Below are 26,133 nucleotides of genomic sequence, written 5' to 3'. Positions count from 1 at the left end.
TTCTTTGCATGGCTACATGCAGACTTTTTCTGGTGGGAATGCATCATGTCTACCTGGTGTCTAGGTAGCATGGGTGTGAGCACCAAAAGAAGCAGCATGGAAGAAAGGAGAGATTAGTAAATAGTGGTTTTGCTGCACCATACCCAGTTATTGTGTTTGGTCTGTAGCTCTTGTGTGTGTATGTTTTTAAAATATCAAGATTCCAGCCTTCCTGAATGTATCATTCAGTACTGGCACTGCTAATGAGGATGTGACGGTGAAGGAAGACTTTGACCAGTTGGATAGGATATCTTAGACTGAAATGAAATATTGTAAACATTTTTGCTTCCCCTTCTTTGTGCTGTTAAAATCACTAGGCTTTTCTCTGCTTTTGTAACATAAATGAGCATTTGTTTAGGTAGATAAAATAACTCCTAAGTAGTATATTGAAGTCCCTGTTAATATGTGCTGTTTAATGACACCTAATGATATTCAGTGAAGGGTTGTGCTAAACCCAAAATGGTGATGCTAAACTGGAGAGAAAATGTGTTACCCAGGCAACTACCCTTGTGCAGTATAGAGAAGTGAGCATATGGCTATGTAGTACACATTATTTCAGCATCTTTAAGCATTAAGAATCACACGTGTAATTGACTGTGAAAAATTACTGCTCAGTTACTGTATTGTATGGTCATAATAGAAGTAAATGAATACGTCGTTGTTAGAATAGATCTGTTGGGAATCACTAGCAGGCTAGTCTACTTAGGGAGCAAAAATACAATAAGAAGAAAATAGCTGGTTTAATTAACATGTAAAAATTGGGTTAATTTGAATTCAGCTGGCACAGCAGATATTAATGTCTCTTCTTAACAGTCTGGCTAGAACCACACAATTTGTACACTTTTAATCTTCCTAGTACTATGAATAAAGGTTTTTAAAAATGGATATGGGGTTATTTTATCTGACTTATTAGTGGGGGTTATTACTTGGAAGTGCTGACAAAGAATGCTTCAAGTATAAAATCTTGAAGCAGTGTTAATACAAAGAGTTTAATCAAATCCAGGCCTAATAACATGGAATACATTCTTAGTGTGCTGCTGGATTCTGCTGGGATAGGCACTGTAGCTTTTCTGTGCTTTCATCACTGTGTTGGGGTCTGTTCCATACAAAATGCGTTTTTTTCAAAATTATGTTGACAGATATTTTACATTTTTAATTCTAAACAATCGCATTCTAGAGTCTCATTGCCTGCTGTCTGTTTTGTTCTGTGGACTTTATATAGTTCTATATAGAAGAGCTCAGTGTTTTGTGTCTGTTTGCTGTTGTGGAAGTTGTCAGATATGTAACCAATAATAATGGGTGAGGTTTTATAACCTCTTAGTTACATAATAACAATAACTATGCATAAATGTTAAACTAAGAAGCTTTTGATATATTAGTTTAAAATTGAAGGAAATGTATCTTTTAAAATTTCTTTTGGCTTAGGAGAGATGGAAGTTTTCTTCCATTTAAAGACGGAGTATCTGTATTCTGTGTCTTAACAGTGGGGAGTACTGAGAACTGCCAGAGTGTAAAACAAACAACTCAATGGCCTGCCCTTGTGCTGACATGCATATGTAGCAACTCACTTTTGTCCTTGCCAGTAAAGCTTAAGGCATGCTTATACGTTTACTGGCATCATGAGTTGTAAGTTTAGTATTAAGAATACCTAAGGAGGTTTCTTTTTATTTATTTCTCACACTACATAATAACCTCTGGTGGCAAATTCCCAGAGCTAATTATTTGTTAAGAGTATTTCTGACTCTACATGTGCTTTCGTTTACTTTTATTTAGTGCATATATATTGAGGGAGGCAAAGTAGAACAGCTTTTTGGCCTTTTCTGTGTCATGCTTTGTTTAAAATGCTCTCTTTTGTTCATCATCTCATGTTTTCATGTTCTTCATGGAAATCAGCCTCTGTTACTCTGTGGCTGTTTGGCTGCTGACTTGAAGCAAGCACACTTCTGTGTGACTTGAAATTAATTCCCTTAAGACAGGGAGTCTGGAAATCGCTGCATAGTCATGGGTCGTCATAACTTGATGAAGTGAGTGTCTTTTCCAACCTGTTCAATCCCTTTGTTCTTCTGTGTTACTGCATACTGAATTGAAGAAACAGCTGCAGTGGTTTTTTTTTTTTTTTCTGAGTTAAAGTTCTAAGGATAGAGTTAGTTTTTAATAAAAATGTTTCATGTGTGTTTTCTGACATTTGTTACGCTGGATTTTGTGCTTCTCAGAAATAAAACTTTGTTCCCAAGCTACTGCCATGTGAACCCATTAAAGCTATGTGCTTGCTACACTGACAAAAAGCAGCCTTCAGAGAGGGCAATCTTAAACCTCCCAGACTGCCAGCAGGCCCTGCAGCCACACATTTGAAGACGATTTTAAACTCTACAACCTAGACATTAAAGAAGTAGCAAAACAGAAGAATGAATGGTTGGCTTTTGCCTTTTTCAGAATGGGAGTTTGATCTCCATTTGAACTCTTGGGTGTGACTCTGAGAAGTTAGAACTGCTTAGGGTGTTTGCTGTATCAAATCGTCTGCTGGAAACAATGCCAAGTTGTCTCATTATGTATTTTTGCTTATTAACTAACTTAAGGAAGGGCACATCTGCTTTTATCTGTGCTCTGCTACTGTGCTTGTGTATTGGGAACCTGGCTATAAAAATGAATTTGAATAAAGTGCTCTTGGGCTGAGGAAGAGCATGCAGACTACTGCTTGAAATTTGTGACTCAACATGCAGGACTAGAGGGCTATGATGGATGACTAATAAGTTTCTAGCAAACAGATAACACATTGTGATCAGTTCCTTCTGAAGTGAGTGGCAGCATGTAGGTCTTGAATGGATTTGCTTCCAAAAGCCTTAAGTACTGAGTCTTGAGGGAAGTTTTATCTTTATTGGGTGCAGAGGGAGGTAGGCTCCCCCAGAGGGCAGTTCAGTTAGACATGAAAGCTGAGGTGAGTAGCCACGCTGAGCACTGTGCTTATTTTATGTTCTGTTGTGACTTGCTGAGAGGAATAGTTCCGTGTTCAGCAAAGGCATTTCCATCTAGTGATATAAAAGCCTCCTGACAGAATTGATGATAGGGCATTTTAGGATAAATCTTAATCCTTATTGTGCACATTCTAGTTATGGTCTTACTTCTTTTGTATAATCTATGCTGTATTGTATTTCAGTTTTCTTCAAGCAAGCAGTTTCATAGTTCTTGTTTTTTTCCTTCATTCCTTAGGTTGATATCCTTTCAAGAGTTTGTTGCATTTGAATCAGTCCTGTGTGCTCCAGATGCTTTGTTCATAGTAGCCTTTCAGCTGTTTGACAAGACTGGCAAAGGAGAAGTTACTTTTGGTAAGATTGTTCTTAAATGTATGCTCTTAATTTAAAAATCCTACTTATGCCAAAATGTATTTCACCTTCTGTTACTGTAGGAAACACAGTGATTGGTAAGAGAACTACACTAGTGCCAAGCAACTTTCTGGCTAAGCTTTTTTTAATCATTTACATGTGTACAATATGAAGTCAAGGTCATAGTCATCTTCATGGTTTTCTTTGGACAGCTGGTCACTTCTCTTCCCCAGCATGCTTGTGCAGGTCTTCAGAACAGCAGTCAAAGGTGACTGTAGGAAGTGATTGTAAAACCGCAAGAAGGTTGCCAGAAGGCTTGGGTGAATGTTGAGTCTGAAATTACCATGAATTATTTTTTGTTTAAATTGGCTATATTTCAAGCTGGCTTAATTTTAGGGCTTAAAACTTTCTTCTGTGAGATTTTACAGTATAAATTCATTATTAGCCACCTCCACAACACCAAAATTCAGCTGTGCATTGGAAGTGTGGGGTTTGCACTTACAGCATGGGAAATACGCCAATTTAAGACTTGATTATGGGGACTGTTTATTTCTAGATACCGTAGAGACAGCTCTTGATACCTGGAGGACTATCTGTGACCTGCATAATGATAGGGGCCATTCTGTTTGAAAGAAGGATTCACAAATTAGCAGTTTTGAATAACTTCAGACATTGAGCTTGCATTTCAAAAAGTAGGAAGGATATTTTTTCTCTCTAAGTACCTACACTGAATAGAATTGCTGTTTCTAACCTGCTATTTTTGAACACTGTTATCCATATGTTCTATTAGTTGGTTGTTAAACAGTTTTAAGTAAAAGGAAAGGTAGGTGACTTTGACTCTTTTCTCTCTCTGAAATGTGTGGTTCACATGTCCTTTATGTTTTGCTAGAATTCCCCACATGTTTTATGCCCAGTTAAAGAAGCTTTTACCATTTGAACTGACAAGATCCCTTTACCATTGCTTGAAGCTTCATTGTATTCCATCCACCATCTCCAAAATCTGTATTTGAAGTTATGGCTGGTGAGAAGACTTGCTGTCTCTTCCTGTGACTGTTTTGGTTTCTCATTATTTTAGTTGTCTGTTGAGGTTTATTAAAGATGTGCTTTTTGTGTGAAGTATTACTTGTTAGAACAGCTTTCTAAAAATTACTATGGATGCTAAAAGATTTGAAAGAATTTCAGGAAAAAGTTCTTCTGATCGTAACCTTGATGAAGGAAGTATTTTATGCCTAACAGTCATGTGTATGAACAGAGAGGCAACGAGAGATGGCATGCTTTTAAATTAGGAGGGTGCACATATTTTGCAGAGGTTTTGTTCCAGTGCAGACAAACCAGGGTTCCTGGAATGCCTGTGATGTGCAGGTTCTTGTCTGCGTCAGAGCCTCCGGTTGCTTGGAGCGCCCGTTAATAATCTAGGAAGAAGTGTAGTCGTTTGATCTGAATGCTGAATCAGTCCGACTTAACTTTTTAACTCTTGGCATTCTTGTTCCTATTTTTCCTGCTGGCAAATGCTTCCCTTTGGGTTTGACACAGTGATTCAAGGGATTTGTTTGGCATTTGAGATTCATTGAAGTCCTTCTAGTGAGAGAAACTCATATGCCAGGCTCTATTTAAGGTATTTGAAAGAGGAGACATGCTAACATTGGCAAAACTTCAGATACCTTTTTTAGTTCCTTCCTCTCCCCCTTTGAAAGCATAAATGTATTTGTAACTTCTGTATTGTACCTTGTAGCTACCACCCCAGCAAACGCCTGGAGTGGGGAGGATGGGATCCCTGTCTCACTGTTGTGCATTCTCAGCAGAAGCAGTTGACCTTTAGACAAAGCTAGTTTCCATTTTCTATCACATAAGAAAAAAATGCTTCCCCCCATAAGAAAAAAAAACCCTAGTATTTTCACAAATAAATTATTACATACTATCCTGTAACTTTGCCACTCAGTGCCTCAGTCATGCATCTTTGAGGTTAATTATGAGATCTTTTTCCATTGACTTGAATGAGAGTGGGATCAAGTCCTTATCAAGGTTAGGAGACTTAAATAGGGGTTTTGTATACTGTGGAATTACAGTGTGAAAGGAACAGAAGAAAAGGGAAAGGATCATTTTTCACTATACTGCTGTTAAGTGTAGTATCTCAAGGATCCTGTTATAAGTCTGTATCTCATTTTATTGTTGCAGAGAAACGGCATGGCTTATCTGTGCAGTCATTGTTTTCCTGTATACTGAGATAACGGTACAAATATTTTAGCTGATGCTGAATGGAATATAGGGCTTCCCAGCTGTGAACTTCACATTTTCTGCTCAGCAAATAATCCAAATCTTATTCTTCCACAGGTGCACTTAACTTGGCACCTCTGTAATAAATTAATAATGGGCTTAACGTCAATGAGCTGTTACACTGAATGCCGCATCAGGCTGTGGATGTTTAGAGGAATGTTCTGGATAAAGAAGCTCCAATATTTAATTCTTTGTACTTACGTTTCATTGAACATGCTTCATTTATATTATCTTCTGGGTTGGAAGTACCTTTGCTTTTTAGCCATATGTTAACATTGCTACAATTTGAGATGTTTCATTTCTTTCATGTTGAAAGTTAACTGTACCTGGTTCTTTGACAGAACTTGTATCTATTGAAAAGGGCTGATCTGCAAGTGGTGTGGGTATGTGGAGGAGGGTGTATTCCAGTTTATTGCTTTTCAAAGCGAATGAAATGGCCACTAGTAAATTAGTGGCCAGCGGCTGATTGAGAGTACACCTGGCTGCTGCATCATGTCATAGATTTACCTGCTGCTGAAGTGTCAAAGCTTTGACAGGTTGCCAGGAGTTAAAGCTCTCAGCAGGAAAGCAAGAGGAAGTTTAGCTGGCTTTTAAATTCGAGGCAAAGAGCAAACCATTGCTTCTTACTGTTGAGTGTTGACAGGCACATAAAAGCTGATAATGTAAGTCCAGCGGTTTAAGAGACTTAGTAGAGTTGCTTTTTTTGTCGTATGACTGTATTTTAATGCCTCATTAAAGAAGCAGAACCCTTTGAAATTCTTTACTAGATGGCATTTAAAAAAAGGTGAGATGGTTGGGTAAAAATGTCAGTGTTTAAAAAACTAAGTCGTCTTAACCTCCATCTCTAATTTCAGATGGGTAAATGAAATCATGGAAGCTAACAGTTCTGAGCTGTGAATAATGCAGTGGTGATATCCAGGGACCAGGAATTTCCTATTCTTACACCAGCTCTCACAGCCCCAGTGAAGGGCAAACTAAGTGTTGATCATGTTGGTTTTGCTCACAGAGAAAGGAAAGGCATAAAAAGAGATGTGATTGCCTGAGTCTGCTATCAACTGGCATGGAAGTGGAACCTGGCATTAAAGATTTTCTATTCTGTTTTGTTTTAAAGTAGAATTTCCAACCAGACAAATTTTTGCTCTTGTCGTTACAAAATATAACTGTGATATAGTGTGTATTCTGGTTTTGGTTTTGTTTGTTCTTTATTTATTCTTTTTTTAAGGTCACCTAATTCAACCTGGAGCCTTTTCAGAATGGATGCTGTGCCATGCTGCTTTGAGAAATAAGAGTATGCTTTAAAACAAGTTGGTCCTTTAACTGAGAAATAAGTAAAAATAAATGAAAAAACAAACCCCCCCCCAAACACAGCAAAAAAATAAGGAAATGGGGAGCCCCAAACCAAAGTTGTTTGTTTAGCTTAACATCTGCAGGATCCAGCAATGTATTCTGCTTTTGCCTGAAAAACAACTTTATTTACATGTAGACAGCAGCTATTGTGGGTCTCTGCCTCAGTTATTAATTGTGTCAGTACAGTTCTTAGATAAACACATTAATGAAGGATACAGCTTACTAAGTACTCCTGTTTGCTTATTTGATATTTGAATTGCCTGAATACTTGTTTGTAAACTTTCTAAAAGCTCATAGCACTTAAGGGAGGTTTAAAAAACTATACCGCTATTGTGATGAAATTCAGAGTTTTTCCTCTATGACAACCTCTGATACTTATTCAGTATGCAGACAGTTATTACAGGAGTCTCACAATTGCTTTCTTGACCAAAGGATTAAGTTCAGACTATGTGAGCTAGTTCTTGCTTTTGTTAGAGAAGATTATTTATTTTATGCTTTGCCCTGTCATTGCTTGGTATGACTTGACTCTTCATATGGGGTCTGTAATTCCTTTTATTTTTCTTACACAACAGCTAGATTAGTAATGTGCAGCCTGATACATTCAATACCATGTAGAGCAAGGAAAAGCTAGATCTGAACAACCAAAATAAATTGCCAAGGCTGTAAGCTTTGATCACTTGATAAATTGCAATAGTCAGCTTTTTCTTCAGTGGGATTTCCATTGCTGGTTGAAATTGATCAGAAGCTGTTTGTAGCTAGTGATCTGTTAGCTTACAGTGAAGCATTTGTTGATTTGTAAATGAGAGTTGTCTAGATATGATGGTCCCAACAGCAACATCACAAATGCAAAATTTGTTTAGTCTCTGATATTTGTTGTTGCTTGTACTGGGTTTCACACTTATAATGGCCAGTTTTAATTAAAAGATGATTAAAAGTAGACTTGTTACTGTATTTATTCTCTTCAAAGTTATTTGTGAAATCTTCTTGCTACTGTCTTTGGGTAATTCCATTTCTAGACACATGTCAACTGGGCAAGTTTGTTTTGTTTTGGCCCTTTTTTTTTCTTTTAAGATGTTGTGTAACCAAGCAGACTTTCACTAAGGCATCTTAAGTAAAAGAAAGCTGGTTCAGTCATAAAGTCATTTTTCATTTTAAATAATAATGCGAAGCTCCATCCTTTTACACAGTTGTGTTTCAGTTGGTCTAGAAAATACAGCTGAGATGTCTGGTTATCTCTGTTTGTTCTTTGTTGTTGGTTTGGTTCAGTTTTCTGTTGCTTACTGACAGACATCAGGTTGAAGGCTGCACAAGTCTCTTGATCATTGCCAAAACCCAAGGAATGATCAAGGAATCATCAAACAGCTCAGACTAGAAGGGACTGTGGCAGCCATCGCGTTCAAGCCTTTGCAGGGCCATCAAGACCAGGTTGCTCTGAGGGCAGCACCCAACCAAGATTTTAAATAACACTGAGGATGGAGATTCAGTGACCTCTGTGATCATCTTCCAGTGTTCTACCCCTGTTACGGTGAAGAATAATTGCCTGATGCCTAGTCAGGATTGCCCATATTCCAGCTTGCATCCATTGCCTCTTGTGCATCTCCATTGCCGTTGTGCATCTCTGTTTTCCCTTCACATTCCCGTTGGGTATTTGTAGACAGCAGTGAGGTCCTCCTTTAGCCGACCCTTCTCCTGGCAGAGAAAACTGCATACCATCAGCCTCTCCCTGCACATTGTGTGCATCAACCCCCAGCTATCTTATATGGAGAAAATAGAAGTGGTATTTTATTTTCATGAGCCAGGTTATGCTGTTTACCTTGGTGGAAGTGATCAGGGTTCTTTATTATTCTTCTTCAGGGCAAAAGGGGTAACTTCAGTTTTTATGCCCTCATGGGGCCTAGTGCCTTCCAAACCTATGGTCTTTGGGCGCTGGCAGTTTGTTGATCACTTCTAAGGAGGCCAGGAAAGGTAATAAAGAAATGTAAGGCTCTTGCCAGTAAACTGAAATTACAGATACCCACAGCTGAATTGGAAATATTTTTAAGAGATTGCATCTTGGAAAAATGATGAAAACTTTTTCGGTAAGCCAAGTGTGTAATATTGCATGTATAAATTAATGTTATTTCCCCTTATGTCCAAGGAGGACAGAATAAGCAGGCAAGCTTGGATACAGAGTCTTAACTGCTTAGAGTGACAGTAGTCTTGGAAGGAGCTTGCCTTTTTTTGTGGGGTATTTGCTATGTTTTAGCAGAGGCAACAGAAGTGCTCAGGTATCTCAGCCAAAAATCAGAACCAAGCTGAATTGAGCAGTACAGATATGTCAAGAGGAAGTGAATTCATATTTTTTAGAATTGACAAGAGCACAGCCAACCAGAGCAGGGGGAAGGTAAGAGGATAAAAAACCCTCCATGATAACATTTTCAGCAGGGAGTGAAACTTGAAGCTTGTCATGGAAGACACATGTATGTTCTCTGTGGTAATGTTTTTATTAACATAAAATTAATCTGCAAGACTGTTCTGTGTTGAGAAGTTTGGAGAGGGCAATGAAGCTGCAACCGAATGAATTTTTGTTCAGTAGCTGGTGCCTCTCTCCTAAAGGGAATGAATTTATACTGAAGTTTTTGTTAGAATTTGCACTGCACTTTATGGTTTGCTGGGGGCTTTTGGGAGATCTTATGGTTGTTGTCATCTTTGAAGTCTACTTATGACATCTGAAAATACTGGTTAGGAGTACTGGTCTTCATCTCACCTCTGCGTACAGCAGGTGCTACACAGTGTCTGTTGCTTCTTCCAACCACAAAAAGGATGTGGTTCCCATCTGAATGGAAGTAGCCCTTCTAAGTGAGAGACTTCAGCCTCCTGCTTCTCTGCCCTGCTGTGGCTGCCTCTAGGAGTGCCAGCACACCCCTGGGGCTGTTGCAGAACAGTTGCTTTTCTGCCTGGGGATTGGTGACAAGTCAACCAATTCATTTTATGGGTGCATCTGAAGAAGTATCATAAGCTTTTGCTTTCCATTTATGTGCTCCAGATGTTAGTATGTTACCTGGAGGTGAAAAACCATTGTTAATGCATCTGTGTTTTGATATTAGGTGCAGCTTTATTGCACTTCTTTAAATGATCAGTTTGTACTACAGAAAGAACCACCCTGATTTCTGAAACTTTTCTCATGACTTATGAGCAGTATTTTCTGAGCAACTGAATGTAGATGCACACCAATTTCAGACTGGTGTGCATGTGTTGTATGGTATTGTGTCAGAGATCTGAAGAACTGCTCAGAAGCTGTTTGAGTTCAGTTGGTCAAAAATGCACTTTTTATGAAAGGCTAACTTTAGATTTGCACGATTGACTATAATGGCTCCAATTTTAAAAGACAGAGGTAACAGCACTTCCAGTTGGTGGGATAATTCAAGAATGCTACATGCTCAGATAGCTAAAATATTGTGCTTTGTGCTGCTACTTCATGCTTCTTTAAAAGAAAACAATAGGTATGGAAAATGTGAGGAAAAGCCAAGTTGAGAGTAGATTTCAACTGTGAGGTTGCTCTTTGGTTAAGAGTAGGCTGAGGGTTAGCCATCTTTCATGTCCTGTTGGGAAAAAAAAAAGCCCAACAGGATTACTAGGCAGCATTTGGGGAGGAACCAGAAGCTTCCACACCAGAATATATTTAAATTGTGGCAGCAGCAGTATATCACTTCAAGCTTTATTTTTATTTTATTGTTCTTTCCCCATCCTCTTTTCAAATTGTCCTGGAATTACATATTAGGAGATAAAAAATAAACCAGGCCTAAGAGCTAGGGAAGTGTTTTGTTATTACAAATTTTAATATGAAATTTCAGGTAGCAAAATACACATAATTCTGCTGTATGTGTAATTTAGTTTTCTAAATTGGAAAATCTGCTGTTACCTAGCAGTTAATGACTATTTTTTTCCAACATTTGGAATGCAGAACCTGATTTGATAAGCTGATAAAAGAAAACAAAACTGATAACATGTTGGAAGTGTTGAAAGTGAAAATTACAGTTTAGGTAGTTTTGGGGGTAGATAGTTAGACATTTTAATTGAACTAAAATAGTTTTATACTAATACAGTACTGTTGTGGGAGTACATTTTGTGGTGCATTTGAAATTGAAGTATTTAAGTGGAGGAAAATGCATGTTAATGCTTTGCAAGAATTTTTTTTTTTTTTAATACCATCTATCTAGCAAAATAGCTGTTAAGAAATAGAGCTCTCAAGTGCTGTACTGGAGAATAAAGTGTAAAGTTCGGGATAATTTCTTTGAGCCAGGAGTTTGCTTTTATCACTTTGCTTGGTGTATTAAACTGCTGTAGGAAACAATCGTGAATTCTGACGTGAATTTGTATTCCTGGACAATTACTGTGAAATTAGCTTTTGCCAGTGTAAAAAAAGGTGTCAGTCTGGATTCTGAAAGTCCAGTGTTTTTAACGTCTCCATGATAGGAATAACAGAAATGAGTCCAGATGATGTGATTTCAGTTACCCACATGGAAATGGGGACATTGAATTTGATATGACAGCTTTGGTTACACACAAGCAGCACTGGCTTATGTTAAGCAGTGGAAACTCCTGCTTGTCCATTACTGTTCAGCACTCATCTGCAGCTGGACTAGCTCAATGTAGTTAAATTGGTTAAAATTACCATTTTTATTATTTGAATTTAATTTTGTCTTTGGGGACTTTCTCTGAATTTGGAGTAACTAGTCCTGTGAAAACATAAGCTACCACTTACACATGCACACATATGTACACAAAATTACCAAATGAAGTGAATTACAGGGGATTTTCGGGTGTTTATATGCAAGTGTGTATGTGCAGCCACATTTTTCAGGTGCAGATGGAACTGATATTTGTCTAAATGGATCAGGTGCACTAAGGGAGGATTTTGCTCTCTTTGGAAGGAATCTGTTTTAAAACAGTAGCAGTACCACACAATAGTGTGCAGATAAATTGCACTGACCAGGGCTGCTATCTTTTTTCCTATCAACCCCCACCCCTCTTGAGTTGTATAATACAATCCTATTAGCTTCAAATTATGTGCTCTGTTTCTACTCTGCCAGCTTTAGTTTGAACGTTACTAGCAGATACTTTCCTCATAATATTTTAAGAAGGAATGAACTTAATTAATTTGTTTATTTATTTAAAATCAGAATTGCAGAATAGGTTGTGGTCCGTGTTTTGCAAGGACTTAAGAGGCAGTGAAAATATAGCAGCAATGTATTATTCAGGGTTTCTAACCTGTGGAAAAGGTGTCTGTGATGGCCGTTTGTGCTCTTATGTTGTTGAGGGAAGTTAGAGGCATGAGTACCTTTCCTTTCCAATCCTTAGTAATGAAGCTATTCCAATGTGTAATTTACAGTTATTTAATTTATGAAGCTATTTCAACTTGTTTCCTTGTCAAAGCTGCAGGGAGTTGAAGAAGGTGACTGTAGTGCTTGTACTTCCAGAGTATTGTACCTCATCTGAGTGAATGGGGGTGAGTAAACTACCCAACCAACTACTTGGACTACCTATCTTTCCACATCTTAGCTGGGCAGATATGATCTTGACATATGTTTTCCAAAATAAAAAGTCATCATTGTAGAACACTTAGTGCCAGACTGTAGCATGATGGAAATAAACTAGCTGTGCATTTGATGGTCTCAAGAATAAATGAAAAAACCCCAACAAACCAGAAACTCCAAACAAAAAAAAAGCCAACCCAAACATTGAACAAACCCCAGCAATTCTGGTAAAACAAGATAATACAAATTAAGCATTTTGAGTGTTTTTGACTTATATATGCACATGCCTCTGTACACACATGTTTTTGTACAAGTTTATTGTACTTTTCCTGTGGCAAGGAGCAGCAGGGCCTGGTTGCTCCTCCATGCAGGTGGGCCTCCAGCTGAGCAAGGGTGCCAAGAGGCCAGGGCATAGGTACAGATCTCACTGGCGAGGGGTGCAGTTCCGTGCTACCTGAGCAAGGACAGAAGAACAAGTCTGATGCAGTGACCAGGATCAGCCAGACAAGTCCACAGGGAGAAGGCAGGTCCAAGCTGAGGCTGGGAAGTTAAGTCGGGTGTTTCTGGTTACCAAAATGCAGGAAAATCCTACAGCATGGCTCAGGCAAAGAGGATCAAGGACCCAAGATGAGGCTTCTCCTAGCTTTTTCTCCTGTTTGCCTGGACCCTGATTCCTTGTGCTCATGGGTGGGTCATGGGGAAGAGACTACAGAACCTGATGGTGCACTCAGGGTCATGAAGCTTATGGAAAATGTGGAGTTGGCTTAAATGGGCAATGAGGACCAAAGCCTGTGGAAATCTTTCTGTTCTTTAGGTCATGTCTTAATTGGCAGTTGGCTAGGTGCTGGGGTTTCCTAGTCATGGTGGTGAAAGAGCTACTCTCATCAATAATTTAATTTCACCAACTGGACTTCCTACGTTGCGTTTCTTCTGTGTAGAATTTAAATTAAGTGACTTTGTAAAAAATTACATTTTTTATTACAGCCCTTTAAAGGAAACTGTTTCCAAATGCATGAATAGAGGTGCTTAACCATTAACAAAATATGATTTTATAAAGGTACTACCTTTTGTCTGAGCAGAATGACAGGGATTTGCATATGCAGGTTTTAAAAACCTTATCTCTTTATACTAAAATATCTATTTCACACTCTTTGCATTAATTTTGCTTAGTTTAGAATCATAGAATCATAGAATAATTATGGTCAGAAAGGACCTTGATCATCTAGTTCGATACCCCTGCCATGGGCAGGGATACCTCACGCTAAAGCATGCCACGCAAGGTTTTGTTTAACCTGGCCTTGAACACTGCCAGGGATGGAGCATTCACAACCTCCCTGGGCAACCCATTCCAGTACCTCACCACCGTCACAGTAAAGAATTTCTTCCTTATATCCAATCTAAACCTCTGCTGTTTTAAGTTTCAACCCGTTACCCCTCGTTCTGTCACTACAGTCCCTAATGAAGAGTCCCTCCCCAGCATCCCTGTAGGCCCCCTTCAGATACTGGAAGGCTGCTATGAGGTCTCCATGCAGCCTTCTCTTCTCCAGGCTGAACAGCCCCAACTTTCTCAGCCTATCTTCATACAGAGGTGCTCCAGTCCCCTGATCATCCTCGTGACCCTCCTCTGCACTTGCTCTAACAGTACCATGTCGTTTTTATGTTGAGGACACCAGAACTGCACACAATACTCCAAGTGAGGTCTCACAAGAGCAGAGTAGAGGGGCAGGATCACCTCCTTTGACCTGCTGGTCATGCTCCTTTTGATGCAGCCCAGAATACAGTTGGCTTTCTGGGCTGCAAGTGCACATGGAAGCCAGCTCATGTTCATTTTCTCATCGACCAACACCCCCAAGTCCTTCTCCGCAGGTCTGCTCTGAATCTCTTCTCTGTCCAGCCTGTAGCTGTGCCTGGGATTGCTCCCACCCAGGTGTAGGACCTTACACTTGGCATGGTTAAACTTCATAAGGTTGGTATCAGCGCACCTCACAAGTGTGTCAAGGTCCCTCTGGATGGCATTCCTTCCCTCCAGTGTATCAACGGAACCACACAGCTTGGTGTCATCGGCAAACTTGCTGAGGGTGCACTGAATCCCACTGTCCATGTCAGTGACAAAGATGTTGAACAAGACCGGTCCCAACACCGATCCCTGAGGGACACCACTCGTTACTGGTCTCCAGACGGACATTGAACCGTTGACCACAACTCCTTGTGTGTGGCCATCCAGCCAGTTCTTTATCCACCGAGTGGTCCACCTATCAAATTGATGACACTCCAATTTAGAGACAATGATGTTGTGTGGGACAGTATGTTCCTGTTCAGGGCCTTAAGAATATGGAAGCAGTTACTTCCAGAAGGGTTTGAAAAAATTAGTGGTGCATGTGGAACTCTTACTAACTTATGAGAATTCTTCTCTCTTCAAATATGTTTTTTGTTTTCCTCTGTACAGAAGGTACCCTGTGTTCTTTACAGAAGTTGCTATTACTAAGAGCAGCTGGTTAAAATAATTTTTTCTCAAGGCCCAGGGTTTTGGTTCAGATTTTCTGTACTGTGCAGAAATCACTTATTGAGTAAAGGTATAACATATATAAAGTGTATAGAACATACAGCTTGTGTTGAATAGAGCCTACAATGACAGCTATTCTCCAAAACTGTTGCAGCTGTTTTGTAAGGGCAATGAGATTTTTGTCGATGATGAATTTTTTCTAGCTCTACATTGAGAGAGTATCAACTTTGAGTTCATGATGACACGGCATGGAAAAATTATGTACTTGAGCGAATAAACAGTTTGAAAGAATTTCAGGTGTAATGGATCAGGTATTTATGGACTGTACTCATTAAAAAGGTTTTAGTAGCTTGTTCTGTCCAGTGACTTTCTTGAATGTAAAATGTAGTGGGATAATGACTTCCAGTTTTTTCTTTTAAAATCTCAAGTTTCCAAATAGTTAATTCTTACTTGGGGAATACTGATGGTCTTTCTTGGGTCAAGAGTGCCTGTAGTTTTTCCAAAGCATTTTATTTCTAAGTATTTCTGAAGTATTTTGTCTCCAAAGCATTATTTCTATTATAATTTTTAATCACATCATGGAAATGTGAATGCAGTATACTTGTTTGTACAGTAAGCATTTAAGTATAAGCAGTCAGTACAGTGGAAAGAAGAAAGTCCCCAGGACTCCAAAGACCAAATACCTCCACTGTGAACCAGCAGGCAGTTCACCTGGAGGGAAAATGGAACAACTTTTTTGTACAGGGATCAGAAACCAATGACAAGGTACCTGTTTCTTAATTAGAGGTAGCACAACACAAACAATTATTTGGTTTAGAACCTTGCAATTTATTTTAAAATTGAGTTTCAGAGTTTAAGTTTTTAAAGATTGACAGAAATGACAGCATGGATTTATAACAATTAATATTTAAAGTCTTCAGCCTGTTGTTTGTTTTGCTTTCCAACAGCTCTGGTTCAAACAGTGCAACACAAAAATGGTTATATCTTTTGCTAGATTTTGATCTTGTGCTCTTATGGCTTCAGACGCTGGAGCATTAACATTTTGTCTCTTTAAAACTAAACCTGAAACATTAGCATTTTAATGTGGATTCAGAAGCTTCCATTTTATTGAATCATAGTATATTTTGGGTTGGAAGGGACCTTCGAAGGTCATCTAAGCCTTATCTAGTCCTACCTCCCTGCTGTGAACAGGGACATCTTCAACTAGATCAGGTATTTTGATTAAATACCAGTTTAGGATCAAACCACAGTTGCCCAGAGAGGTTGTGCAATCTATTGTTGCAGATACTCAAGCCTTAGATGGCCATGGCCCTAAGCAGCCTGACCTGGTTGGACCTTCTTTGGCAGTAGGTTGGACCAGATTGCATCCAGGTGTCCTTTTTGTCACAAATTATTCTGTAACTGTGAAACATGTTCCTTTAAAAAAAGGTCTAAGCAAACAAAGTAACTCCTGTCTGCTGAAGAACATTGCTGCTTCTCTGTTTTACTGTGTTTAGTTCAGTGACTTGTGGGTAGCTGTGGAACTTCAGCTGCAGGTTTAAAGCAAAACTGCATTTTAAAATTGTCCATTTTCGATTTTAATATTGGACTTAGACAATTAGGAGATGATACTGCTAGAGCTGAACAATATCTTGGAGTGAATTTAAGTACATAATTGAATACCTTTTGATGGTTAAATCACAAGCTAAAATGATCTTTAATGTCTGAATCTGTCAATCTGACTACAGGTGAGACTGAGTCAGTGACATTGTGGTAGATGAATGGGTGATGAGACCTAACAAGGAAAGAAGAAAAACACTGTCCACTGAGCATGTGTAGGAGTTTGTGAACCGTTAATAGTTGCAAAAAGAAAGTACAGGGTATGACCCCACTTGGAGTATTGTGTGCAGTTCTGGTGCCCTCGACATAAAAAGGACATGGAACTGTTAGAACAAGTCCAGAGGAGGGCCATGAGGATGATCAGGGGACTGGAGCACCTCCTGTATTAAGACAGGCTGAGAAAGTTGGAGCTGTTCAGCCTGGAGAAGAGAAGGCTGCATGGAGACCTCATAGCAGCCTTCCAGTATCTGAAGGGGGCCTACAGGGATGCTGGGGAGGGACTATTCATTAGGGACTGTAGTGATAGGACAAGGGGTTACGGGTTGAAACTTAAAACAGCAGAGGTTTAGATTGGATATAAGGAAGAAATTCTTTACTGTGACGGTGGTGAGGTACTGGAATGGGTTGCCCAGGGAGGTTGTGAATGCTCCATCCCTGGCAGTGTTCAAGACCAGGTTGTATGAAGCCTTGGGTGGCCTGGGTTAGTGTGAGGTGTCCCTGCCCATGGCAGGGGGGTTGGAACTAAATTATCTTAAGGTCCTTTCCAACCCTAACTGTTCTATGATTCTGTGTGTAAAAAGACAGTGGCATACAGGATACCTTGTCTCATGCCATCAAAGAATCAGTAGAAGCACAATAAATAGTCTTCCAGTCAGCTGCCTGCACTGTCTAATCCAGCATGCACTTTGTCAGAAAAACATCTTAGTTACCAAGTCATACTGACATCAATAAACAGTATGATTTTGAGAAGATCAAGTAGTATAGGGAGTTCTCTTACTGTTGTGTGAAATATCTGTACTAATGGGGTGGCCTGCATTTCCAACTCATAGCAAAAATTAAGTGTACATCTCTGCTTGAACTGTTCAGAGGGGTATTTGTACTTACATGAACTTCTGAGGCGTGCATGTGCTTTTTAATCTCTAAAATAGACAAGGGAATGCAAATGCCCTGGATATAGACTTTACTGTATTTATAGCTGGCTGGATAAGGTTTTAAGTATCATTGCTATGAGTTCTTTTACTATTTGTAATACCAAAAATTAAACATCATATTTTGTCTTGATATTCTGAAATTGCCATTCTTTTCACTTCTTGATATTTGATTTTCATGAACTGGAATTTTTCTTTTGGGCCCCAACTAAGGAGGGTTTACAAAGCACAGAGTTGGGGGTCGAGATGCATTTGTTCCTTCAAGATAGCTAGTGTATGATAAGGAGCTAAAATAAAATTACAGAGGTACAATCAGATGACACTCCATACCTTTCATATGCTAACAATTGAATATTGTGAGGAGCCTGCCTTGATCAAAAGGAATTTGAGGCTGCTTTTATACTAGCTAACTAAGATTTTCCTATTTCTTTCATCAAGTAAGAAAGTACCTTTTCTCTTTCAAAAAGACAGATATGGAGTCAAACCAAACATAGATTTTAGTAAACAGTGAATCGTTCCTAATCTCATCCAAGTAATATCAGTATCTTTCTCTGGGGAAGTTGTGGAGGTGGGATGAAAGGTAAAGAAACCTATGAGCATCTGATTTCTGTGCAAGAGACAGGTACCAGATTTATCTTGGGAATATCTTCTTTCCTCTGGAGAAACCAGGAGGAGGCAGCCTTTATTTTCTCCCATTTGTGTGTAAGACAAGCTTGTCTTCTTCATGGTGGTTGCCTCCTTTGAAGGAAGTCTGGCAGAAAGCAGAAACTGCATAAAGGTTATCTCCAGTGACATGTGACAAGGAGCCTTGAGCTGTGTCACTGGGAAGCATGCTAAATACAAGACTCAGTAGAGGGACAGGACCTCACCCTGAACCAGTTGGCTTTATCTCCTTTTTGCCTTGAGAGGAGAATTTTGCTTCTGGAAAATGCTGGCAGACAAGATCCAAGCCAGCTGTGATGGAGCATGAAGACATGAATGAACAATGCTGTCCTGGGAGCACTGATGTGCTTGGAGAAAATTCTCATAGGACATTAGGACTTGAAGTTCTGAATTTTATGAATTTGGTGTTAACTGGGGTTAGTCTTTGTAAATTAAATCCAAGTTGTCTTTTCACCACTAATTCCTTGGGATCAGTGGGGGCTATGTTTTTAAAGATGAAATTACTGACTGTGTTGAGGGATGGGAAGAGGTCTGCAGTATCATCTCTGCTCCTTCTGTGAAGCCCCCCTTGCTTTAGAACAAGCTGTGCTGGTGGCTGTACCCAAGCTGCAGTGTTTTTGGGTCTGTGCAGAAGAACACTTACCCCTTTCACCACCTTGGGACCATTTTTTCCTATGTCTTTATCCTTCATTCACTAAGGTACTTCCTGACATCTTCCCAGCTCTTGGCCATGCCACCCTGCTCTCAGTTTTCCTACTTCCTTGTCTAAAAGTGGGAATTCCACCCTGGCTGGGTCTCCCCAGGTCAGCAGAGCTGCTGTGCCTGGCTGGCATGGCCTGAACCAGAAGCCAGAACTCAGCTTATGCAGGAGACGGGACCTCATGGCCCCAAGGAGTTGGCTTCCACCCTCACTTGTGGCGGTGGGGTGAGCTGGAAGGCTCCCAGGCCTGCCTGCTAGGCAGAGGCTGGCTCCAGCAAGGTGGCTCCCAGCTTGTTCTGAACACAGGCAGGCACAAAGCTCCCATGATATCTTTGACCCCAGGCACCAGCCATGCTTGGGAACTGGCTTCCAGCTCTGTTGCTCACAGAGACAGACAAGAGCTTGGGGTTTGGGCTTCTGGTCTTTATTCCACAAAGTGTGAAGGGAGCAGGAGACCAGCTCCTGGCCCTGCCTGTAGGTAGGGAGTGTGCCCTGGGAACCATCTCTCTGAGCCCGCAGGAACTAGCAGGAGACAAGATCTGGCTCTTGGCTGGCATTGCTGGAGAATTGTACAGCAATTAGGAAGGCTTATAGCAGTTGGGAGCCCTGTCTTCAGAAGATACCTTTGCTCTGTATTTTTGGCCAAGACAGACTGTTACATTGAAGTGGGCACTGGTGTGTGAGACAGGTACTTCCTCAGGTCTTGTTGCTGTTTCCATTTATTAAAATATGTACTATCCAGTTCCAGCAATGTATGGTACTTATTAATGATTGTTCAACTTGGTGTGTTTCAGGTAGTTGTTTCTTTACCAAAAATGCCATGTGTTACCAGAACCTCTGCCAGACTGTTGTCCAGTTATGATTAGTAAACTATGAAGCTTGCATTTTGTTGAGATTAAACAAACTTGTTGCGTTGCTTCTCTCCTTGTACCAGAGATCTAGGGTTACATTTTGCTTAGTGCTGGAGGTGGTGATAAGTTTGTGTTCCTGCCTGCCATGTCCCCCCATTACCTGTCCTGCATGTCACTGCTCCAACTACAGAAAAGCAGATCTTGAAATGCTGGTATTTTTGTAGTTGATTTCTTTGAATGTGGAAAACTCTGGGAATAGTACAGCAGCCTGAATTATAGTCACACAGAACTTTCATTGTTAGCAGCTTGAAAAGATTATGCTGGAAATTGGTTAACTTTAGTCTTGTTTCTATAAGCTGACTTTTAATTTTAGTCTTTTCTTGCTTGAATTGGAAACTTCAAATATCTAGTCTCTTCTAAGCAAATACTTTGAGTATAAAATTCACAAATAAAAGGTTTATTCAGAAACTGTGAGGGTGTTCAAAACTTTATGATGACTTTGGTAAACAAAAAAATTAGGTTTGCTTTACGGTATGTTATTTATTTATGTGAACAGTATTTACTTTCCTGCTAGAAAATGTCATATTTGTTTATATGCTTGTCTTTTGTGGTTATTTTATTTCATTATTAAATTAACATTTTTCTTTTCTTCCCAGAGGATGCTAAGCAAGTTTTTGGCCAGACAACGATTCATCAGCACATTCCTTTTAACTGGAATTCAGAGTTCGTACAGCTGCATTTTGGAAAGGATAGAAAAAGACACCTAACATACCCAGAGTTCACCCAGTTTTTACTGGTGGGTCTAATACAATACAGTATGTCAAGAGTAATAAGAAGCATGTAGGAATGAAACTGTTTCAAACCTGCTAAGTACCACGCTGGTAGGAAAGTTAAAAGGTAGACCAAGTGTAGTCTTTTACAGTCAGAGTGCTGGATAATAGTGTGTTGTTAAATACAGTATGCTTATGATAAAACTGCTGATTCAGGCTAGCTGGGTTTTTTCTTCTGCTTTGTTTTTGGCAGCTGTGTGCAGGAGGTGATCTTTTCTACAGTGTTGTGTAAACAGACATGAAATTAAAAACCTAGACCTCTAATTCTGAAAATCTCCTGTATATTTAAATCCATTATTCAAACGTTACATGACAGTACTGAACATTTTGGACCCAGTTATCAGACTGGTATTAAGAAATAGTTCTGTCTGTAAGCAGCATGTTTACCAAATGTGTTTACTTCAGTGGTATCCATTAGAGATGCTTTGCTGCAAGCCCTTTACACATACTTCTTTACTTTTGACCTTTTTTGAATGAAGAGTATCTCAGAGAAATGCTACTTAGCCTTGCTTGTAGTATATAGAGAATAAAATACTGTCTTGCTTTTGCAAGGAATTCTTGGCTATTTATATGTTGGGGTTCTTTGCTACAGAATGTAAAATATTGTGCTAATAAAAAAATAGTTTATCTGCATTTCAGCAATACTATAAAAATAGTCTTCAGTAGAAAAAGTGATTCTTGAAGTGATGAAACACGTGAGTTTCTTATTTGTATTCCTTCTGAATACTTACTGCTTGTATTAGTATTTACACTAGAGAGTTTTAAAATGGAAACCTGCTTCAAGACTGCAAGGTTTCTTTTTCTCTTGTTTACACAAGTATGTTAGTTCACAGTAGGAGGTGGTATCATTTTGATGAGGAATAATTAAGATAATGCTATTGAGACAAATGTTTCAAATTGACTTTGTAGAACAGAGCCTAATTAACTTGGTATGAAGAGGACGTCAGGTATCACATGATTAAACTGTATTCCCTTAGGTTTTGTATTGACTATTGTAACTCCTAAGTAGCTGAAGTATAAACCAGTTTTGTGGCAGAATAGTGAACTAGAACCAGTTTTGGATAAAAAAAAACCCAAATGTGTTACTAGATTAGGAAAAATGCCTCTGGCTACATGTTCTGGTGTTCTAGGATCTCCTTGCAATAACAGAATAAGCTCTGGTTATGTATCCTGATTTTGGTGGATTAAAATCACAGTTTTAACAGTACCACTCCTATTTGCCTCATGTGTCTGTCTGTTTAGAGATCTGAGGAAAATCTGAAATAAAATCCAGAGTGAAAAGAAGGACAGTTTTTCACAAAGAAAAGGGGGGGGTGGAAACAGTGAAAGGGATTAGAGCCACAGACCTCAAAGAGCCTGTAACCTCATGGCTTGGCCTGTGAAAGATTGAGTTCTTTCTTTGTGTCTTTGGGTTCTTTCATGTTTGTTTTGTTTTTTGTTTTTTTTTTTTTTTTTAATTAGGAAAAGCAAGAGCTGAGACAGGAGTTTCCTAATTTTGGACATGAGTCCTAACTACTAGGCTTTCTCATCCTGTGGAGGGGTGTCCCTCTTTCCTTGTCTTAAATGACTTTTCTTGGATGTGATCTTATTCTGGGGAGAATCGTATTTGGTTTTGGTGTGTCTTGCTCCTGCCTCTTTTTCTTTGTTTTTTGTTTTGTTTTTTGTTTTTTTTTTTAATTGGCTCTACTGCAGAAGTGAATCTTAGCTAGTTGTCTTGGAGAATAAAGGATGCTGAAGCACATCAGTGGTCCTCATGAGCCAGGCAGCTCTTTTGGTGATGATCTATAGAAGGAGGAAGAACATAAATCTGGAGAATCAGACTGATGATTCTGGGTGTCCTCTAGAGAGGTGAAATACATTCAGGAAAAGTTCTAAGGCTCCTAATAAAAATGCTCTCACCATTGGTGCAGACAGCAAGAACTTTCCCATAAGTGGATTGTCCTGAGACTGCTGAAGCTGTCTGCTATCAGTACAATCTGTTAGGATGCTCAGTCTGTCACTGTAATTGGGTACATCTGTTTATCCACTTTCTAGAACTGTAAATCTTTGATGCACCCAAGTTTCCCTGCTGATTTTTGCCTTGCAGCAGTGTGTTACAGATACTGAGGCTTGGGCACAGAAATGACACTCAGCACAAACTGTAGAGTTAATGTTCTCAGGCACAGAAATCTTCCTTTAAGCTCTGTAACCTTTGGTACTCAGCCTTTCCTTCTGACATTCTGCCTGTGCATGAGTCAGCCTCCTTGGTCTGATGTCTAGACCTTGGACCTTAGACAGCAGGAGACCACAGTGGCTACCAAATTACCTTTCTGCATTCCTGATGTGTGAATGCTCTTTACATTGCACTTAACATGAACCAGATGGTTCTGTAAGGCGCTTCAGGTACTGCTTTGTAAGTACAATGCAATTTGCAACTTTTAATGAAATAATCCAGCTAGATTCAAATTCATTCACGTTGGGTCCTATTATGCCACACAAAGTTTTTACATATTCATTATCTGTTGCAGCATTTGGGCTAATCATCACTTCTGGCAAAGCTGAAGGTACATGGAAAATAACAGTAGTATATTTTATCCACACACAAGATGGAACTCTTCTGGCTTTAAGTAAGAAGAGTTTATATGGGATTTTGAATATTTATATCCTACCAGCAAATTTTTTTTGTCTACAGTAACAGAGATGCCCAAAAGTATAGCCTCCAAACTGCTTGGCTTTAATACAGTTAACAATCTATTTGCATCAGCCCAGAGCTCAAGCTGTGTTGTTTACCCTCCTTCTCATTTTGCTAGTTTAAAATTAGCTCATATATCTCCACTATATATCCATCACAATTATATCTGTTTGGATATGGCCATGTTCCATCATCACTTAAATGGCAAGTCTGCCTCACAAACAGCAACACTGGCCCCTTTCTCAGCATGTAAAATTTATTCTGCAGGATAAATTTTAACATATGCTTATATGTGGGACTGGTAAATCCATTTCTGCATTGTCTGGGAATTCATTTGTGTCCAAAATATTAGTTGATGAAGTAGTACTCTTTGTAATTGAACCCCAGGATCTACTCCAATGGAAAGGATTGTGCTGTATCTGATACCTTGTGGATCCACTGGGATGGAACCCAAACATATATTTCTAAGGGGAAAGTAAAGAAGCTTTTAATGAGCTGTAAGTGAAAGCTGAGCTAAAATCTCTAGATAGGAAATAATTTAATGAAAATTGTGGTGCCAGCATGCCTGCCATGATGTGCAAATTAATTTTTAACAAAGTCTTACTTTCCTGGGGGAATTCTGGACTTCCAGCATCAAGGGAGAAGCTTGTTTTCCAAGTATATCTACGTTTATAGAAACTCTAATTGGAGAAGATTCTTTAGAATGTGTAATTTGTATTGCAACGAAGCTTGTATTTCTTTAAATCTTATTCTGTCTAGGTAAACAATATTGGACTGAAATAGGTGAAAATATAAACATTATTGCAAGTCAAGTAACATCTCTGAACACCACAACTTGCTTTCTTGTTTTTTTGTTTATTTTTAAGGTGGTATTTTCTATATTAGCTTCGTATAGACAGACTAGGCAATGTTAGAAGATCTCATAAAGATTTCCTTGATAAACTGCTAGTAGCTAGTGAGCCTCATTTTGAAATGTAGTTAGTCATGCTGTGAGATGTCTTTCACACTTGGAGACTGAGGGAATTAGATAGCCTTTCTTTTGAGTTAAACACTTCAGGAGTTTATTACATTGTCATGCAATGTACAGCGATTAGAGAAATGTCGTGTCTTTTTTCTGTGACAGACTTTATAGGTGAAATCTAGTTTTGAGACTGAGCATGTTACCATGTAATGGTCCTCATGGTCTTGTATGCCATATTGCTGCCATAATTTGGGAAAACCATGTGATTGAAGGTCCCCGTGCTTTTTTATGCTTGGTGCACTGGAAAATGCATAGCACAGCTCAAAATAACTATAGCCTAAAAAGACCCTCTGTTTCTGAGAAGGTGGGATGAATCTTCTCTATCTATTTGCAGTATGCATAAGCAGTTTAATTTCTGTACTAAGGAGGAGGTACAAAGAGGGAGCTCCAGAAGATTGACCGTCATCTTATTCAGAGTTTTGTCTTGCCTCCTATCTACAGCTAAGTGACTCTTTCCTAGCTGACACAAACATGGGCAAATGGCAGCGCTGAGTCCTTGACCATGTGTTTAACCAAGTGGGGTAATTCTTCTCTCTATTGGTTCCACATGTATGAAGAAGATTGAAAGGAATCACATTAGCAAGGAGGGGATGGGTTATTTTGGCTTGTACTCAGCTGTAGTACTAACAGCCTTTTGGCAATTAGCTGGTGATGACAAGAAACATGCACTTAACATGTCTCTCTGGAACGTGAGCCCTGCTTTTCTCTGAGGCTGAGACATCACTGTCAGCCAGGGTCCCACCAGAGGTATATGCACCTCCAAACTTGCTGATGGGTATACACAGATGGGAACAGATGGGACTCCTGCAAGTGGTGTCCAGGTTTTCCACTGCGTTTTAGTGCTGGATTCTGGCAGCACAATACTGCCAGCAGTTTTAGTGGTTAAAACAAAATGAGAGAATAAAGCAATTTTCACAGTTTCACAGATAATCCTTCTGCTAAATTAAATTTATATTTTTATTTGGCGATGCTGCCACTGAATGAAAAACTTCATTGTTATTTGTTCATATGTTTCCACCTGCCAGGTGTGAGTGTTTAAGAATACAAGAGTTACCGTACCTGATTCCTTTCAGAGTTCTCTGCCTTCCGAGTAGCTGCCTACCTCAGGCCAACAAAGTGTTTCTGTCTTCACGTGCTCTTCCCATCACAGACCTCCCAAAATTGCTCACTTCCAAATTTCTGTTGAAATTACAGTCACAATTGGAGTGAAACATAAGCTTACATGGCTGCATCCAGCCACAGTGAATTACTGCTGAATTGTAACACCTCCATGTAGGGGGCTGTAATGTAAAGGAAACATGACAGAACTGAAATGGTAACACTTCAAATTATGACCCCCGCAAGCATTTCTCATCAAAAAAATAATTCTGGAGTGAAATGCAGTTTTGAAACATTATTCAGTCCTTTCCTCGCCACCCCTTTCCTCCTTCTGCCTAATATATTGGGAGGTTTTCATCATGCCCTTCAGGTCAGGGTACAGTGTTTTAGTTAGAAATTAGGATTAAAATTGCAGAGGTCAGGAGGCTGAAATGAAAAAAACTGTGCACCCATGGCTTCGGCATGAGCTGAATGAGCAGAAGGAGGAATGGTGTCTGCAGGCCTCTGGCAGGTGTAATCCTACACCGGCTTTATTTGCCTTTACCCTCCACTC

The 26,133-nt window shown here is 39.4% G+C and overlaps 1 protein-coding gene across 2 annotated transcripts in view; it reads left to right on the top strand.

Annotated features, from left to right (window-relative positions):
- Positions 1-26,133, top strand: part of SLC25A13 (solute carrier family 25 member 13) — a 100,158-nt gene that overhangs the window by 30,488 nt on the left and 43,537 nt on the right. For both annotated transcript variants that reach the window (XM_034062477.1, XM_005152906.3), the window contains exons 4-5: positions 3,247-3,362; positions 20,617-20,756. In XM_034062477.1, coding sequence (XP_033918368.1) covers positions 3,247-3,362; positions 20,617-20,756 — 256 coding nt within the window. The remainder of the gene's footprint in view (positions 1-3,246; positions 3,363-20,616; positions 20,757-26,133) is intronic.

The sequence above is a fragment of the Melopsittacus undulatus genome, chromosome 1, assembly GCF_012275295.1.
Source record: "Melopsittacus undulatus isolate bMelUnd1 chromosome 1, bMelUnd1.mat.Z, whole genome shotgun sequence".
NCBI classification, from domain to species: domain Eukaryota; kingdom Metazoa; phylum Chordata; class Aves; order Psittaciformes; family Psittaculidae; genus Melopsittacus; species Melopsittacus undulatus.
This window is presented reverse-complemented; position numbering and strand designations above follow the sequence as displayed.